At 50.8% G+C, this 18,576-nt stretch overlaps 1 protein-coding gene across 1 annotated transcript; it reads right to left on the bottom strand.

Moving 5' to 3' along the window:
• Positions 1 to 7,875: 7,875 nt before the first annotated feature.
• LOC109742695 (patellin-3) lies at positions 7,876 to 11,237 on the bottom strand. Its single transcript, XM_020301798.4, has 4 exons — positions 9,595 to 11,237; positions 8,811 to 8,935; positions 8,568 to 8,709; positions 7,876 to 8,480 (listed from the first exon to the last, which is right to left on the bottom strand). Exons 1-4 carry the CDS (start codon positions 10,894 to 10,896, stop codon positions 8,217 to 8,219), a joined length of 1,833 nt encoding a protein of 610 aa, XP_020157387.1. The 5' UTR covers positions 10,897 to 11,237; the 3' UTR covers positions 7,876 to 8,216.
• Positions 11,238 to 18,576: the final 7,339 nt, after the last annotated feature.

The following is an 18,576-nucleotide window of genomic DNA, read 5'->3' on the forward strand; positions in this document are numbered from 1 at the left end:
TCGGACAGATGAACCGGAGGGGGAAAGTTGCGTGTTTGCCATGCTAGGGATGTGTGGCGGACGAATGGGCTGCGTATCCGGATTTGTCTCGTCGTTCTGAGCAACTTTCATGTAAAAACATTTTCATCTGAGCTACGGTTTATTTTATATGATTTTCTAATGCTTTAAATCATTTTTAGAATTTATCTAATTAATTTAATCCAACATTATCCAGAATAGTGTTTGCTGACGTCATCATGACGTCAGCAGTCAACAGAGGTGTTGACTGGTCAAACTGACGTGTGGGCCCAGTGGGACCCACCTGTCATACTCTGTTAGGTTGATTAGGGTTTAGGTTAAACAAAATACTGTTTAATTAAACTAACATGTCAATTAGATTAATTAAGTAGGACTAATTAACTTAATTAATTTAGTTAATTAATTAATTAATTAAATTTATTTTTATTATAAGTTTTATTTATATATTTTTTAATTCCTATTTCTTTTTTTTACACGTTCGGGGGGGTGGGGCCCCACATGTCATAGGGCCAGGGGCACTGGCCCAGTGGTCAGTGGCCCTGGCCACAGCGGGCACGGGCGCACGGGCGAGCGGGTGCTGGGGCGCTGGGGGGGCGCACCGGGAGCGCAGAGGCGGGGCGGCGCGGGCGCGCGACCGAGCCTGCAAGGGCAGCAGCGGGCGCGCACCCGGTGACGAACGACGGCGGCCCGAGGCAACAGCAACAGCCACGCAGCAGCGGCAGCAGGAGGAGGAGGAGGCCAGGGGCGGAGCGCGGCGAGGGGAAGGAGGGCACGGCAGGCGCGGGGCGCGTGCGCGTGCGGCAAGCGGCGGGGCGGTGAGGGCGCGAGCGCTGCGGGGTTGGCCGGGTGCGGCTGTCCGCGGGCGACGTTTGGTGGCGGAGACGAGCGCGGAGGAGAGGGCGCGGCCACGGCAGAGAGAGAGGAGGGAGGGGGAGCTCACACAGGAGGACTAGGGCACGGGCAGTGGGGCGTGGGGACGAGGTCGAGGACGAGGCGGCGAAGAGGAGGCAGTCCGGTGGGGGGGAGGAAGCAGGCCGGCGAGGGAAAGGACGGGGCGGACGACGGCGAGCTCCGTGCGGCGGTGGCGTCAGGGCCGAGCCCGAGTTCCAGATCGCGGGCGGAGGGGATGGGGCGGTGCGGACGGGCGTCGGGGGCGGCCGAGGACGGGGGCGACGGGGGGCGCCGGGCGTCGTCGTCGGGGAGGCGCGGTCCCGATCCAGATCGGGATCGTGGGAGGAGGAGTGGCGAGGGAGAGGCGTGAATCGGGGAGGAGAGGAGTGGACCGAGAGGGGGAGTGGGTACGTGGGGGGGTTAGGGTTAGCGCGTGGGGGGCGGCAGGCTGGGCCGTGGCTTGGCTGGCCCGAGGGGGTACAGTGGCAGCTGGGCCGGCCAGTTGGTCGAGGCCCAAGGGCAGTGGGGGGGTTTCTTTTCTTTTGTTTTTTTCTTGTTTGACTTTATTTCTTTGTTTAGTCTTTTCCTTTTTTCTGTTTTATTTTTGTTCCTTTTTATTTCAGTTTTATAAAAATTAACACTAGCACCTAAATTTGTATTTATAAATATACTACTGCCACATTAACTTTGGCACCTAAATAAAATAGTTTTGTAATTATTTATTATTTAAAAGTATCTATTAAATAATAGTTTTGCTGCTGTTTTAATTACTATGGTGCATTTAAATACTTTAGAGGAGTGTGGTTTCTACAACAATATTTAGTATGGATTATTTGGCTCACCCCGAACATTTTAGTTTTAATATTTGAAAACTTTTATTGTTTGCTTGATTTTGAATTTGAATTTGAATCAGTTTCGAACTAACGTGAGATTAGCAACAGTAATCGAGGTGATGTGGCATCATTAGTAGAAAGTTACCGTAGCTTAATTATCCGGGCGTCACACCCCCTGCCCCCGTATATAAAGGAGCAACGGGGGGTTCGGCCGGCCTAGAGGAGAGGCGCGCCAGGAGGAGTCCTACTCCTACCGGGAGTAGGACTCCCCCCTTTTCCATGTTGGACTAGGAGAGGAAGGGGGAAAAGGTGGAGGGGAGGAAGGAAGGGGGGCGCCGCCCCCCTCTCCTTGTCCTATTCGGACTGGGGGGGAGGGGCACGCGGCCCTGCCCTGGCCTCCTCTTCTCTCTTCCACCTAGGCCCAATAAGGCCCATTAAGTTACCGGGGGGTTCCGGTAACCTCCCGGTACTCCGGAAAAATCCCGATTTCACCCGAAACACTTCCGATGTCCAAACATAGGCTTTCAATATATCAATCTTTATGTCTCGACCATTTCGAGACTCCTTGTCATGTCCGTGGTCACATCCGGGACTCCGAACAACCTTCGGTACATCAAAACATATAAACTCATAATATAACTGTCATCGTAACGTTAAGCGTGCGGACCCTACGGGTTCGAGAACTATGTAGACATGACCGAGACACCTCTCCGGTCAATAACCAATAGCGGAACCTAGATGCTCATATTGGCTCCCACATATTCTACGAAGATCTTTATCGGTGAGACCGCATAACAACATACGTTGTTCCCTTTGTCATTGGTATGTTACTTGCCCGAGATTCGATCGTCGGTATCTCCATACCTAGTTCAATCTCGTTACCGGCAAGTCTCTTTACTCGTTCCGTAATACATCATCCCGCAACTAACTCATTAGTCACAATGCTTTCAAGGCTTATAGTGATGTGTATTACTGAGTGGGCCCAGAGATACCTCTCCGACAATCGGAGTGACAAATCCTAATCTCGAAATACGCCAACCCAACAAGTACCTTTGGAGACACCTGTAGAGCACCTTTATAATCACCCAGTTACGTTGTGACGTTTGGTAGCACACAAAGTGTTCCTCCGATAAACGGGAGTTGCATAATCTCATAGTCATAGGAACATGTATAAGTCATGAAGAAAGCAATAGCAACATACTAAACGATCGAGTGCTAAGCTAACGGAATGGGTCAAGTCAATCACATCATTCTCCTAATGATGTGATCCCGTTAATCAAATGACAACTCATGTCTATGGCTAGGAAACATAACCATCTTTGATCAACGAGCTAGTCAAGTAGAGGCATACTAGTGACACTCTGTTTGTCTATGTATTCACACATGTATTATGTTTCCGGTTAATACAATTCTAGCATGAATAATAAACATTTATCATGATATAAGGAAATAAATAATAACTTTATTATTGCCTCTAGGGCATATTTCCTTCAAATAGGCGCTTGAAAATAATTACGGTTTAGGCTTGAACAAATGCGGAATAAACCTAGCGGTTAATTTGTCAAGCACAAAACCTACAACAACTAGGCTCACCTATGTGCACCAACAACTTATGCTAAGCAAGATAAACTACTAGGTGATAGCAAGATATATGACAAGAAACAATATGGCTATCACAAAGTAAAGTGCATAAGTAAAGGGCTCGGGTAAGAGATAACCGAGGCACGCGGAGACGACGATGTATCCCGAAGTTCACACCCTTGCGGATGCTAATCTCCGTTTGGAGCGGTCTGGAGGCACAATGCTCCCCAAGAAGCCACTAGGGCCACCGTAATCTCCTCACGCCCTCGCACAATGCAAGATGCCGTGATTCCACTAAGGGGCCCTTGAGGGCGGTCACCGAACCCGTACAAATGGCAACCCTTGGGGGCGGTCACCGAACCCGTACACTTTGGCAACCCTTGAGGGCGGTCACCGGAACCCGTCAAATTGCTCGGGACGATCTCCACAACCTAATTGGAGACTCCGACGCTTGCCCGGAGATTTACACCACAATGATTGAGCTCCGAACACCACCAACCGTCTAGGGCGCCCAAGCACCCAAGAGGAACAAGCTCAAGGGTACCAAGCACCCAAGAGTAATAAGCTTCTCAACTTGTAACTTCCACGTATCACCGTGGAGAACTCAAACCGATGCACCAAATGCAATGGTAAGGGCACACGGAGTGCCCAAGTCCTTCTCTCTCAAATCCCACCGAAGCAACTAATGCTAGGGAGGAAAATGAGAGGAAGAACAAGAAGGAGAACACCAAGAACTCCAAGATCTAGATCCAAGGGGTTCCCCTCACATAGAAGAGAAAGTGATTGGTGAAAATGTGGATCTAGATCTCCTCTCTCTTTTCCCTCAAAAACTAGCAAGAATCCATGGAGGGATTGAGAGTTAGCAAGCTCGAAGAAGGTCAACAATGGGGGAAAGAACACGAGCTGAAAAGATAAGGTTCATTGGGGAAGAAGACCCCCTTTTATAGGAGGGGGAAAATCCAACCGTTATGCTCACAGTCCGCACCGAGCGGTACTACCGCTAGGGCGACAGAAGCCCAATGAAACAACACTGCAAACGGGCAACAGGGCGGTACTACTGCAGGAGCGGTACTACCGCGCGACCACGGAAGTAAAAATAACTGCACTACAAACGGGCAACAGGGCGGTACTACTGCAGGAGCGGTACTACCGCCTGCCCTTGCAGAACTACCGCGCGACCACGGAAGTAAAAATAACTGCCGCGCCTACAACCGCTGGAGCTAGCTACGAGAAAAAGGCGGCACGGTACTACCGCTCACAGGGAGCGGTACTACCGCGCAAGGCGGATTTAAAAAATTACATCCGCGCCTACTACCGCACGCAATCAGCGACAGGATGCGAGGCAGCGGTACTACCGCTCACCACGAGCGGTACTACCGCGTAGGACGCGGAAGTAAAAAATTACTTCCGCGCCTACTTCCGTGCGCGCCAGCGTTCTGGGCTAGAGGCAGCGGTACTACCGCTCCCTTGACCAGTACTACCGCACGCCACAAAGGCTTTAGCACTTGGATGCCTTCAAAACGCAGCTAAAGACAACAGATGGATCCAATAAAACCAGAACTGCCATAACTTCTGCAAATGAGCTCCGAATTGAGCAAACTCAAGCTTGTTGGATACAAGACAACGTGGTCGATCATCTTGGCCTCCTCTCGGCCTCCTCTCTCTCGTCCCACTACACTGGAGTCGTTTCCGGCGTCGATCATCTCGGCCTCCTCTCTCGTCCTACCGCACGGACGATACCATGGCGCGAGCACTGCATTCTCCTCCCCTGTCCACTGTATTTACGCGAGCACCGCAACTAGTTCGCCGACGGTGTCGCTCGTCGTGCCGCCGACGGGGTCGCTCGCCCACGACTCCATGCTCGTCATGTCGGACACGGCGCCACGGCCACTATCCACCGCAGACGCCATGGTCCGGCGCACACTGCATTTCTTCTCTCCCTTCCTCTACTAGCTCTTAACCCTGTGTGCTAAGTGCAAGTGCTAGCTGTTAATCATACCCCATGTAGGCAACCAAACAACGTGTAGTTGTATGCGCCGAGACAAAGTAGGCAACCAAACAACATATGCCAAAGTTGATCCCATAATGCAGGAAGTCCATATGCAGGCAACCAAACAACTTGCAGATGTCGCATATGAGGCTGTTTTTCAGAGCCAGGCTGGGTTGAGATGTGTATGCAACGCAGGTACTATTCACTACGGCAACCAAACACGCCCCAAATGTTTTATTAGCATTTTTCAATACTTATTCAACATTTTTTTCAAATGCTTGATTAACATTTTTTATATACATGATAAAAATGCATCATTTTTTAATACATGTTCAACATTTTTTATACACATTTAACATTTTTTAAATGCTTGATCAACATTTTACAAATACTTGTTCAACATTTTTTCAAATGCTCGAGTAACATTTTTGTATACATCATCAGGAAATTTCATCAATTTTTTAATACATGGTCAACTTTTTTTCTATACACATTTAACATTTTTTAAATGTTTTATCTAACATTTTCTAAATACTTTTTAACTTTTTTTCAAATGCTTTGATTAATACTTTTATATAGATGATCAAAGGAATTCATTATTTTTAATACATGATCAACATTTTTTATATACACATTCAACATTTTTCAAATGCATGATTAACATTTTTCAAAATATTATGTAAAGTCTATTTGAAAGTGTAAAGCAAATTAAAGAATGGAATGAAAAAACGAAATAAAAACGTAAAAAAAAAAGAAAAAAACGAGGCAGTGTTGTGCCACGAACTGGGCCGGCCCATATGCTCGCGCGCGCTTCATCGAGTCGGAAGCCTCGGCTCGCTGAACGCGAGACGCCCTTGCCTGTTTCTCAAAAGAAAAAGGCGCACCCTTGCCTCAAGGCTTCGATTCCTTGTTTATGTATTTTGTTTTGAATTTTTTCTGATTTTTACTAAAAGACCAGTACAGCTTGCAAAATCGGGTAAGGCGTCGGTTCGGCCCGGTTCGGTTTTTGAAACCACGACCGCTGGAGATGCATCTTAGCTTCCCTCTCACCGTTTGCGGCACGGCATCGGCATCGGCATGGACGTAGAATCCATGGTTCAAAAATCCCCAAACGTGAATGCAGCTTTTTATTGGTCAACTGGTTACCACTCCTCGGTACAGCAAAAAATATACTAACGTGAACCAGGTCGATTGTTTAGCTTTTGCTTTGATTGGTCCCAAACGTAAGACACGCAAAAATCTCCACGCTGGTCCAGGAGTGGCAACACACAGGCACAGGCTCGCGGGTGTGGCGCTGCAAGTCGCAGTTCCGGCCTTCCGATTTTCTCTGCCCCGTCCGTCCATCTCTTTTAAACAAGAAGAGATGGCGAGCATGGCAGGAGCCCCGAGTGGGCCGCCGAACAGAGAGCTCTTCTCTCCACGACCATGGTTTGTGCTCGCATGCTTTCCCTACCGCGCTTCCGCGTTTCAAATCTAGAATCATCATCCATGCATTGCGCGGTGATGCTTGTTTTGTTTGCGCTGCAATAGGGTTTAGGGAATGCATTAAGGTTTTTCCCTTATGGCTTCTTTTTATGTGCTCAGTGAGCAGCACCCTGACCTTTCGAGGTTCCCAAAAAAAGGAAAGAAAAAACTCATGACGATTGCCAAAGAGTCAATAACAGGCAGATTACTGTCACAGCCGCTTCCGACCAGGCCATAACACACGGAGGGAACAACGGAAGTGGAGACACCAGACACACACGTCCAATGACTCTGGCCCTAAAGACAGCATGGCATGGCAATCGACGGTACCGCATGTCCATGCCAACAATCATGAGGTTTCCCCCCTGATCATGAAATCCCCAATACCATCGGACAAAGATGTAAGCAGCTCACCAGTTGCCCGGCCGTTGCCCCTCCAAGTATCACAGACAGCCAACCCCCTCCAACTGCATCCCCGGCCACCACCGCCATTATTCAGAGAGGGGATCATGGCCAAGCTGGACAAGCATAATGCCGCGGCCTCCACTTTTGGATTTCATGGTCCTGCCTGCCTGTGGTTTGGTATGCTATGCTGGTCAAAGGGAAAGTTGTTGCTCCTTGGCACTGTCCGTCCATCTGTCCACAGCTTGCTTGCTTGCCCTTCTCGCTGTTCGCTTGGGCCTTTTGCCTTTTGTTAACTGTACCACCCGACCCAACCCAAGCATGGCTGATGCTCATCATTACCAGCGTATAAACGCGCGAAAGATGCCCGCTTTTGGTTCGGCCTGCGCGCCCTGTTCGTCTTGCCACTTTCAGAACGCTTCTCTTTCATCCAAATGGATGTGAAAGAATCTCCCTTGGCCTAACTAGGAATGCAATGGTAGTCCAGTGGACAAGAGTCGCACTGCTTCAGTCAAAAACTGGATGCTCCCAAACAAGATGGTGTTTTTTTTACTGCAAATGGGCAAACAAAACAATGGTCGAGACCCCGACGTCACAGATCATTGCCATATGCAATGCACCAGAACAGCGACAAAAGGGAAGGAGCAGAGGAACATGGAGAGCAACATGGGGTTGGTGACCACAAAATATGAACGATTTCTAAACAAAATCAACATGCCGACGAAAGATAATCCACGGATACCATGTACAGACAGGTTTTTTTTTTACAGATCAGCAACACTTCTTCGGCCCCTCCAAGATGTCAACAAACCATCACTATCTCAACATCTCCCCACCTTCCGATCCCAGCTAGGAGTATCTCATTCATAGCACAAGCCCACTTTGGTTCCAAGCAAACACATACAAATCCGATCCCCAAAAAACAGCAAGCCAACAAATTAAAGAACCCGACACAAAAACGGCCATCTCCTATCATGCGACATGTTCAAATGGTGGTGGTATGGACCTGGTTGGCGATTGTATAAGCCGGAACCTCATCAGGCGGAGGACTCGGTGGAGCTCTTCACCTTGAATCGGCACAGCAGCTTCTTCTTCTTCGATGTCGGGTTGTTGACGATGAGCACCACCTTGCCAGGCTCGCCCGCTTTGAAGCTACCCTTCATGATTGGCTCCTCGTTGGCGGGCACCTTCCGAGTCTTCTGCACGATGACCGTGTAGCCGCCCTCGGCGTCCGGGGTGAACTCCACGCCGTAGCTCACCTCCCATCCGAGCACACGGAGCTCCCACACGACCGTGGAGTTCTAAAATGACAGCACATTGATGAAATGAACTATGAGTGTTTATTCTAGCATCGTAGTGTCAATTTGAGGGTAGAAGCAGGGATCAACCTCAGTAGCAGGAATCTCAACAGTTTCTTTGGAAGAAGGTTTGACAGTGAGCTCGGTGACGCCATCAGAGGTGGAGAATTCAGTATCATCCTCTTTGTAGAGGCCGCCAAATTGGACAGGGACCTGCTCCGGCGCGATGTATCTGCATCAGATTAGTGAAGGCAAACAACAGGTGAGAACATGGTAAGAAAGTATGGGTGTTAAACAAGAGAAGAAGACTTGCAGAGATTATCATGTGCGAACCTGAATAGGGTCTCTGCGGTCTTGGCTGGGCTGCAAAACGTGAATTTGCTCTTGGTGCGCTGTGTGAGGAATGGGCTCATCATCTTGTTTGCCGCAAGATACCACCATGGCACATTGATGAACACCTGCATATGGTCAATGATCCGACCAAATTGATCCCAATTCAGTTCACTCAATTCATCATATATCCAAGTCCCCCTAGTCTCATAACAAGCACATACCATATTCAACAGCAAGGGACATAACTCAAACGAAGAAGGGAGTAAAATCTAGAAGTGAAATGACGCCACTATCTTAGCTTACTTGCACCACCAATCCAGCATATCTAGATAGATTACAGAGGTACAGGTGCTATACACCATATGAATTCAGTTGAACCCACGACAATGTCGTGTTCATCAGATGAATTCATCATATACTGAAGTCACCCCAGTCTCATAACAAGCAAGTACCATTTGCAATAGCAAGGAACATAACTCAAACAAGAAAGAGAAAATTAGAAGTGAAATGGCGCCACTATGTCATCCTACTTGCACCAACAATCCACCATATCTAGTTAGATTATTGTGCTACGAGTGCTATCAGAATGACACTAGTCAAATTTCCCACCGGACGAATCACAGCATTAGACTACCTACAGCAGACGAATTCAGTTGAAGCCACTACAAACACAAAATCGCTGCCTAATAAAGCAAACAAATGCATAATCACTGTGCTGATGTTACCAAATTTTGGAGTAAGAATTAGGACACGATACCACAAAGAGAAGAGACAAGTTTAATACCTTCTTGGCGATGAATTCAGGGTAGTTGTCCTGGAGCAGCGCGAGCGCCTGGCGGGTGACGGCGCGGTGCTTGCCGAGCATGGGCGGCGAGTTCTTGAGGTCGGTGACCTGCACCATGGAGCAGATGCCGCTGGGCGAGAAGTCGAGCTGCTCCCGGATGCCGCGCTCGAGGAGCTGGATGCGCCACTTGAGGAAGCGCTCCCGCTTCTCGTCGTCGCCGAAGGCCTTCTCGTAGAGATCCTTGTCCTGGAACTCGCTGTAGACGTTGTAGCAGACGGGGTGCCCCTCGCGGTCGGCGCCGCGGTAGAAGACGACGTTCTCCAGCTCCGGGACTCCGAGGTCGGCGCCGAGGAGCGCGTCGATGCCGAAGCTCTTGCGCCACAGCACCGCCGCCTTGAGCATCGCCATGGCCTCCTTCACCTTGAACTCGCGCGCGCGGAGGAACTTGAGGAGCACCGTGTCCGTGCGCTCGTCGCCGCCCACCAGCGGCACGCCCCAGATCAGCTCCTCCTTGGGCTCGGCGGCGGGCGCCGCCTCCGGCTCGGACGCGGCGGGGACGGCGGTCTCCTCGATGGCTTCCACGGTTTTGGTGCCTTCCTCCTCGGCGACCACGACGGTTTTCTCCTCCGGCTTGGCCTCCTCGGCCGCCACCTCGGCCTTGGGCTCGTCCGCGGCGGCCACCGCCGCCGGTGCCTCGGCCTTGGGCTCCTCCGCGACAGCCACCGCCGCCGGTGCCTCCGTCTTGGGCTCCTCCTTGGCAGGCTCCTCGGCCTTGGGATCGTCCTGGGCCGGCGCCTCCGCCTTGGGCTCCTCCTTGGCAGGCTCCTCGGCCTTGGGCTCGCTGCTCTCGGCCTTAGGCGCCTCGCCCTCGGCCGCCACATCGCTCTTGGCCGGCTCGTCGGTCTTGGCAGGTTCCTCGGCCGCCGGGGTGGGCGGCGGCGGGGGCGGGGGCAGGTCGAACTCCCCGGCGGCGAGCGCGGCGGCGACGAGGTCCTTGAGCTGGGCGAGCGCCTTCTGCTCGGGGTCGGCGAGGTCGGCCACCAGGTTGCTCTCCTCCTTGAAGGAGGCGGTGCTGCCCTCGATGACCGCCGCCTCGTCGGCCCCGGCCTCCGCCACCGCCTCCTCCATCTTCTTCTCCTCCTCCTCCTCCTCCTTCGCCTCAGCCGCGGCCGCCGCCTCGTCAGCCTTCTCCCCCACCCCGACGGCCTTGTCCTCCGCCTTGGTCTCCGGCTCCGGCTCCGTCACGGCCACCTCGGCCACCGCAGCCGCCGCAGCGGCCTCCTGCTTGGTCTCCTCGGCCATGCTGCTGGAAGCGGATGGAAGTGTGCGCGTGCTGGCGGTGGAAGCTAGGACCGCGTGCGCGAGGGAGAAGAATCTGTGGGGAGAGGGAGGGAGGGAGGGAGGCGAGAGATTTGTAGGGGAATGGAGGGAGGGGGCAGAACGACCAGCTAGTTTGGTTTCCGTTTCCCCTGGTGGCTGGCTGGGCTGGTGTTTGCTTTGCTGGAAGCATGCGCGACGCAGAGCCAGCAGAGCAGAGCGAGCAGGGCCCTCGCGGAGGAGGCGCCTAGGTAGAGTAGACCGCTGCCGTGGGGTCCACCCACTCCCCACTCCCTCCGGCCTCCATGCTTCGCGTGACACCACCTTTTTGCTCTGCTGCTTACGCTCCGAAGGAAGTCAAGAGCAGCGAGGACAGCTGCCATTTTCCTTACGCCATCGCTGAGGTTTCGTTTTGAGAGTTAGAGCAACTCCGATCCATTACGTGCGCGGTCCGTTTGGTCCGTGCGGACAGGAAAGGCAGCCTAACGCGCCGACTCAAACGGACGCGCGCCCGTTTTTCGTCCGCGGACGACCAATTTTCGGCTCATTTTTAAGCCTGATTTGCGTCGGCGCGAACACGAGACGGACGTGCGCGCTCGCCTACTCCTGTCCCCGGGCCCGCTGGTTTGTGGCACATTGGCCTTCCTTCCCCCGTCCAACAAGCAACCCTCGCCCCCGCCTTCTCCGTCACCGACGCTGTCGCCCATTTTTGCCGGCGACTCTTCCAGCTGCCGCCGCCTCCACATCCGCCCAGCAACGCCGCCCCTGTCCCCAGTCGCCCACCTCCGCCGTTTTGCCGCCGGGGAGCAAACTGGTTCCCGCCGCCGCTTCCCCCACCGCCCAGCCGCCCGCGACCAAGAAGACGCCTCGCCGCCCCCGCCACATACGACCGGCACGCTCGTCGGACGCCGTCACACTCGTCGGACTCCGGCAGGGCAGCTAGCTGGTCTGTGGGCGCCGCGTCTCCCCTCGCCGGCCGTCTCCTTCTTCGACGCCCGCAAGCTGTTCGACAGTTTGCCAAGGTACGAAAATGGACTCCGCCGACGAGTTCTTTTTCCTTGCGACTCCGACGATTCGTCGTCCGACGACGAGGAGGAGATATTGGCTGCCGTGTTGGTCCATCACCACCTCAACAACCAGCGGTCGTTGTTCCGTGGCTCCATTCCGGGCCACCATCCGGCGTTGAATCGTAACCGGGAGAGCGGGCATTTCCTTCGCCCGGAACGTCTGTACGATCAAGGCTTTCAGTTTCAGGGTGAGAATGTTGTGCCTGACCATGGAGTAGCGGCAACATTTGAGCAGTTCACTCAGTTTCATGAAGACATGCATGATTGGGAAACTCACGTGCAACTGTAAAATGATTTGGTTGAGCATATGTGGACTCATGTTGGCAACCAATAGATGTATCTTCTTTTATTCGTTTGCAAAACTATGTGAAACATTTTTATTTTTATTTGGCCTGTAAAACTATACTATTTATTTAGGCGGCTAAACTATTTTGTTTGTTAAATTTTCATTTCATAATATGTTGAATGCAATGTATTGGGCGGTCAGCCGGCCACGCCTGCACATATGGGTCAGCGCGTTGGGAGCGCTGCCGACCCATATGAAAAACAAGGCGGACGCCGGGCGGGCGGCCGACCCAAACGGACAAAGAGCGGACGAAATCGCCGTCCGTTTGGGTCGGCCCGTTGGAGTTGCTCTTAATACCATTTTTAGTACATAAGCTTGTCCTGATGGGAACAGATTCATACAAAAACTAAAAAAAACCCATAAAAATGGTCCTCAAACTTGCCTAACAGAACATTTTCATACAATTCCGTCAATTCTACTCTTGCCGTGACGCACAGTTTACACTTACAAATTTGTTTTCTTACCGAGAGTTGTATTCCTCGCTAAATATATGTTTAATGGTCCATTTTTATTTTTTTGAGAAAATTATCAGATTTATTATAAAGATTTACCGGAAATACAAAACACCTCAAACATAGAAAAAAACTTACATCAAGGTCCATGGACCACCGAACGACCATTGTCGTCGCCAGAACGAGCCGCTGTCGCAGCTCCCATACCGGAGTCGGCTTAACCTTGTCGATGACAGCCGGGAAGTCTTTGTGCACGTGCCCCTAAGGACCAACGCCCTGGAGCCGCAGTCGTCACCGTTGAATCCTTGAATCGATCTGAAGAACCTCACACCAAATATCATCGTTGCGTACGCATGACGAGAAAGCCTAATCTCGCCATCCCAAGGAGCTGGCAAGAATCTACGCCGGAGCTCTGTCTAATTCGTACCAGTGGTCGAACTTGAGGAGGATCGGGGCCCGAAAGACTGACTCGAAGAAGAAGCGCCACCATCGATCCAAACGCTACCCCCATGTGGACTAAAACCTACCAATCTACTAGCCTGATCCGAGCCACTAGAAAATCCCTCCCCGCCACTGACCATCGGAGCGATGGGTGGAGGCGAGGCGAATCCACAGGCTCGTCGGTGAAGATCAAGAGGAAGAAAGGCTTTCCCTAGTCGCCTTGGGAGAGGGGAAAGAAAAGATGCAGTATCTGGCTTGGATGAAAGTTATGTTCAGTGGTCCATTTGAGTGTGTATGCTCCACTTTTGAGCCAAGGTTTCTTGTAGGTATAACAATCTGTGGTATTTGAAGTGTTCTCGCCCATTAGAGCAACTCCAACGGGCCGACTCAAATGGACAGCGAATTTGTCCGTTTGGGTCGGCCTGATGGACACCAACGTCCGCTTGCGCGTTTGGGTCGGCGCAAGCGCCTAATGCAGGCCCGACCACATTTGGATGGCGTGCGAAAAAAATGCAAACATTTCAAAAATAAAGAACAAACATTAGTTAAACATTAAAGGCCGTTTACGATGGTCGGCTTGGCCTTGACCGGGGACGGCAGGGCCACTGGCGGCACAACGCAGTTGCCCGCCGCGGAGAGGGCCATGGCAGCCTGGTACGCTGCCTCCTCTTCCTCCTTCTCCGCCAACCTGCGCCGCTTGTCCTCCTCGCTCTCCCGGAAGACAGCCGCAATGGCCACCTGGTAGGCGGCCTCCGCCTCCTGGTCCTCGTCGCGGACGATGAGCGGTGGCAGCGGCGAGGTGCGGGCGACTTCGCAGACGCCGCGTCGCCTCGCCTCCTCGTGCTCGAAGACGAACCAACGAGCCCAGTTAGGCGAGTCGAAAGCGTACGCCGCGTCGTTGCGCTGCTCCGGCGTCAGCAGCGCCCATCGGCGCCGCACCTCCTCCACGCGCGCCCTGGCCGACCGGGCGCAGCCGGCACCGGGATCCTATCCGGATTCAAATGTCAGTCGTGCGGCAGGGTCACGTCTAGGTAGGGGAGAGGCACGCGATGCTGCCAGTGCCACTCCGCCTGGTGGATTGACACGTTGAGGCGCTGCCTCGGCTGGCGGAGGCGGGGGGAGGCGGGGAAGAGGGGTGGGCGGGGCCTTGCCCTTGGCTTTGCCGGAGCCGAAGCCGAAGAAGAACCCCATTTACTAGGCTAGAGGTGGCTAGGGTTGCCGACGACGAGGGAACGGAGAGGGTGGCGAGATAGGGACGGAGGGGCTTCTGGAAGCGGATGAGCACCACCCCCCCCCCCCCACACACACACGCTCGGATTAAAAAAGGCCGACCGCCGTCGCTGATGCGTGGGCCCGAGGTGGGCGGCCATCATAAATTAAGCTGACCGCGGTTGTTGGACGGCCGCCAGATGGGGACGCGGCGGACACCGAGAAGATGAACGAGGCGTTCGCGCCGATGCATTTGGGCCGCAAATGCGTCGGCGCGGACGCAAAGCAGACGCTTTTTGGATTTGGGCCTACGCGTTGGGCCTCTTTATTTGTCCGCGCCGACCCAAACGGTTGCAGGTGAACGTTTTGGGTCGGCCCGTTGAAGTTGCTCTTAGTCAGTCCAAAGTGTGCATCATCATGCAAATAATATAAGAATTGATTAAACTTTGCGTCAAGAAACTAATATAAGAATTGCAACTCAATTTAGTACAACAAGTGTCGTCGACTCGGTGGTTAGCTCGCTGGCGCATCAGAGCTGCATGTGCGGGAGGTCTTTTTAGTTTGATTCCCCACGGCAATCTGTTTTATTGTTTTGTTTATTCATTCTCTGTTACATTGACAAGTGGGCCCGGCTCCAACCATAACAGCAGGAGACGGTGCATAGGTAGAATTGACGGAATCGTATGAAAATGTTCTGTTAGACAAGTTTAAGGACCACTTTTATGGGGGTTTTATTTTTTGTACTCCCTCCGTCCCGAATTATTTGTCGCAGGTATGAATGTATCTAGATGTATTTAAGTTCTAGATACATCCATTTCTACGACGAGTAATTTGGAACGGAGGGAGTATGAATTTGTTCCCACCGGGACAAGTTTATGTACTAAAAATGGTATTAACTCTTGTTTTGACGGTGCTGCAGGAAACCAGTGGAATAAATGTTACTGGGGTCTCTAATTTTATTAGAAATCTGTAAACTTTATGTGAGCCATGCGTGCGTGGACGATGATTGATTAGCGCCCCGGTTCATGTACTCCAAGCAAGCATCCACTGTCAAATTGCCTTCTCTTATTAATAGATAGGGATGGCACCCGCAAGGTTTGGGTATGGATGGAGCCACTTCATACCTTTACCTGTCTCATTTAAGTTTACCCATCACCCGTATCTATACCCGCTAGTGAATACAAAATTTTCCGATTCCCATCATCCGACAGGGTAAATGGGTACCCGCGGGTTAATATACCCATGTTTGCATAACATCAATTTGAGCGACACGTAATCATAAACAACAAGATACAATCACAATTTATAAATAACAACACAAAATAACATCAACACACTTATAAACAACAGCACATCATAAACACACCACATTTTATAAACATCAACACTTTTTTTTAAACAACAACACATCAAAACATCAACACATAGTCATAAACAACAGTACATAGTCATACATTTTTAAGTTCAGAAACTCATGACAAAGGGTTAAGGTAATTTTTTCGTACTTGTTAGATTTTATAAGGGTATATGGGTATGCGGGTATGGGTTATATGATCTCATACCCATACCCTCTCTACTCGATGGGTTTGAGATTTCCCTATTTACATACTCATAGGTAACTTTTTGTCCCATACCCTTATCCTAATAGGGTTTTTACCCGTAGGGTACGTGCGTAATAGGTATCCATTGCCATCCCTATTGATAGAGATTAATAGAGATCACTGTCTTTTTGATAGAGATCGCTGTCACGTTGCCCATCTACCGCCATCCACTATCCATCCGGGGCTTGCAGCGGACGGCTGACTGAGTGACATGACAACACTTGCGCTGCTATGGAAAGCATGCGGAGCAGCAGCTAAATCTGCCCGTCGTTAGCGCGCCTAACCAATCGGATTACCTGCACAGCTTTGGAAGATACGCGGCACAGCTTTGAAACTTGCTGCCGGTGACAGCGACCGCGGGGAATATATCTGTCCAATGCTATCCTTCAACTTTCTGTTCGGCTTAAACAGTCTTCTATTGCTATCCTTAAACGAGCCAACGAAATGCATGCTGCCTCGTTTCTGGATAGACATGCTCGCCATTTAGCGGACGGCAAGTCTAAGCGTGTGGAGACGTGGCACGCTTCCTACGGAATCGTGTAAACGTTGTTCGACAGTCGTGGGTTCATCCGGGCGAGAGCAAGTCGTGATCTCGTTTTCTGTCTTCTTCGACCCATCTTGAAGCAAAAGAGAAATGGCGTGTGTCCTGCGAAACAAACTAATTGCACGTCATTAATCACGGTTTATTCACCTGGTTTGGGTGGCTTGTTAGCCAGTCACTTGTGGTGCGTGAGTTGTGTCGTGGTTTTGTTGATTGTTCTGTTAGCGAGTCTGATTTATTTGTGGATTGTGGCTGCGTGCATACATTGATGCCCTTTTTACAAAACGTGGTGAAGTCCTTATTTCAATCGTTTTATCTTATATGACTCGTGTGTGTTGGCTGACTATGGGCATCTCCAATGGCAACCGGCAAAAAACCTCTCGCATCCGTCTGCGGACAGGGGGGCCAGTCCACGGACATGGATACGGGTGCAGCAATTCAACGTTAGCCGCATACATTTACATAACCACTCAAACCAACGAGACAAAATTCGTGCAAAACACGGCGAATTTTGATATAAACACGACGGAATTCATTGAAAGTAGGATAATTTCTACGTAAAACTGGATGAAATTTCGTCCGGTGAACTAAAACCTAAAACTAAAACCCTAAACTATCACACACTTCACAGTGACCTCGTAGCTGATACCAGACTAACCGACTGCTCCTCCTCTGTCATCGTCGCCCGACCCACCGTACAAGTCGTCGGAGTCGGGCTTGGGGCGGCGGAAGGTGGTGGCGTCGTGCTACTTGTGAGTTGCGTTGGGGTTGAAGGAAATATGCCCTAGAGGCAATAATAAAGTTTTTATTTATATTTCCTTATATCATTATAAATGTTTATTATTCATGCTAGGATTGTATTAAACGGAAACTTAGTACATGTGTGAATACATAAATAAAACAGAGTGTCCCTAGTATGCATCTACTAGACTAGCTCGTTAATCAAAGATGATTAAGTTTCCTAACCATAGACATGTGCTGTCATTTGATGAATGGGATCACATCATTAGAGAATGATGTGATGGACAAGACCCATCCGTTAGCTTAGCATAATGATCGTTAAGTTTATTGCTATTGCTTTCTTCATGACTTATACATGTTCCTCTGACAATAAGATTATGCAACACCCGAATACCGGAGGAACACTTTGTGTGCTATCAAACGTCACAACGTAACTGAGTGATTATAAAGATGCTCTACAGGTGTCTCCGAAGGTATTTGTTGGGTTGGTATAGATCGAGATTAGGATTTGTCACTCCGTGTATCAAAGACGTATATCTGGGCTCTCTCGGTAATGCACATCACTATAAGCCTTGCAAGCAATGTGACTAATGAGTTAGTTGCGGGATGATACATTACAGAATGAGTAAAGAGACTTGTCGGTAACGAGATTGAACTAGGTATGATGATACCGACGATCGAATCTCGGACAAGTAACATACTGATGACAAAGGGAATAGCGTATGTTGTTATGCGGTTTGACCGATAAATATCTTCGTAGAATATGTAGGAGCCAATATGAGCATCCAGGTTCTGCTATTGGTTATTAATCGGAGATGTGTCTCGGTCATGTCTACATAGTTCTCGAACCCGTGGGGTCCGCACGCTTAACGTTCGATGACGGTTTGTATTATGAGTTATGTGATTTGATGACCGAAGTTTTTTCGGAGTCCCGGATGAGATCACGGGCATGACGAGGAGTCTCGAAATGGTCGAGAGGTAAAGATCGATATATTGGAAGGTTATATTCAGACATCGGAAAGGTTCCGAGTAATTCGGGTATTTTTTGGAGTACCGGAGAGTTACGGGAATTCGCCGGGGGAAGTAGTGGGCCTTAATGGGCCATACGGGAAAGGAGAGAAGGGCCTCAAGGGGTGGCCGCATGCCCCCCCCATGGGCTGGTCCGAATTGGACTAGGAGGGGGCGGCGCCCCCTCCTTCCTTCTCCCCTCTTCCTCCTTCCCTTCCTTCTCCTAGTTGGAATAGGAAAGGGGGGGGGGGCGAATCCT

This window comes from Aegilops tauschii, chromosome 1 (assembly GCF_002575655.3).
Source record: "Aegilops tauschii subsp. strangulata cultivar AL8/78 chromosome 1, Aet v6.0, whole genome shotgun sequence".
Lineage (NCBI taxonomy): Eukaryota > Viridiplantae > Streptophyta > Magnoliopsida > Poales > Poaceae > Aegilops > Aegilops tauschii.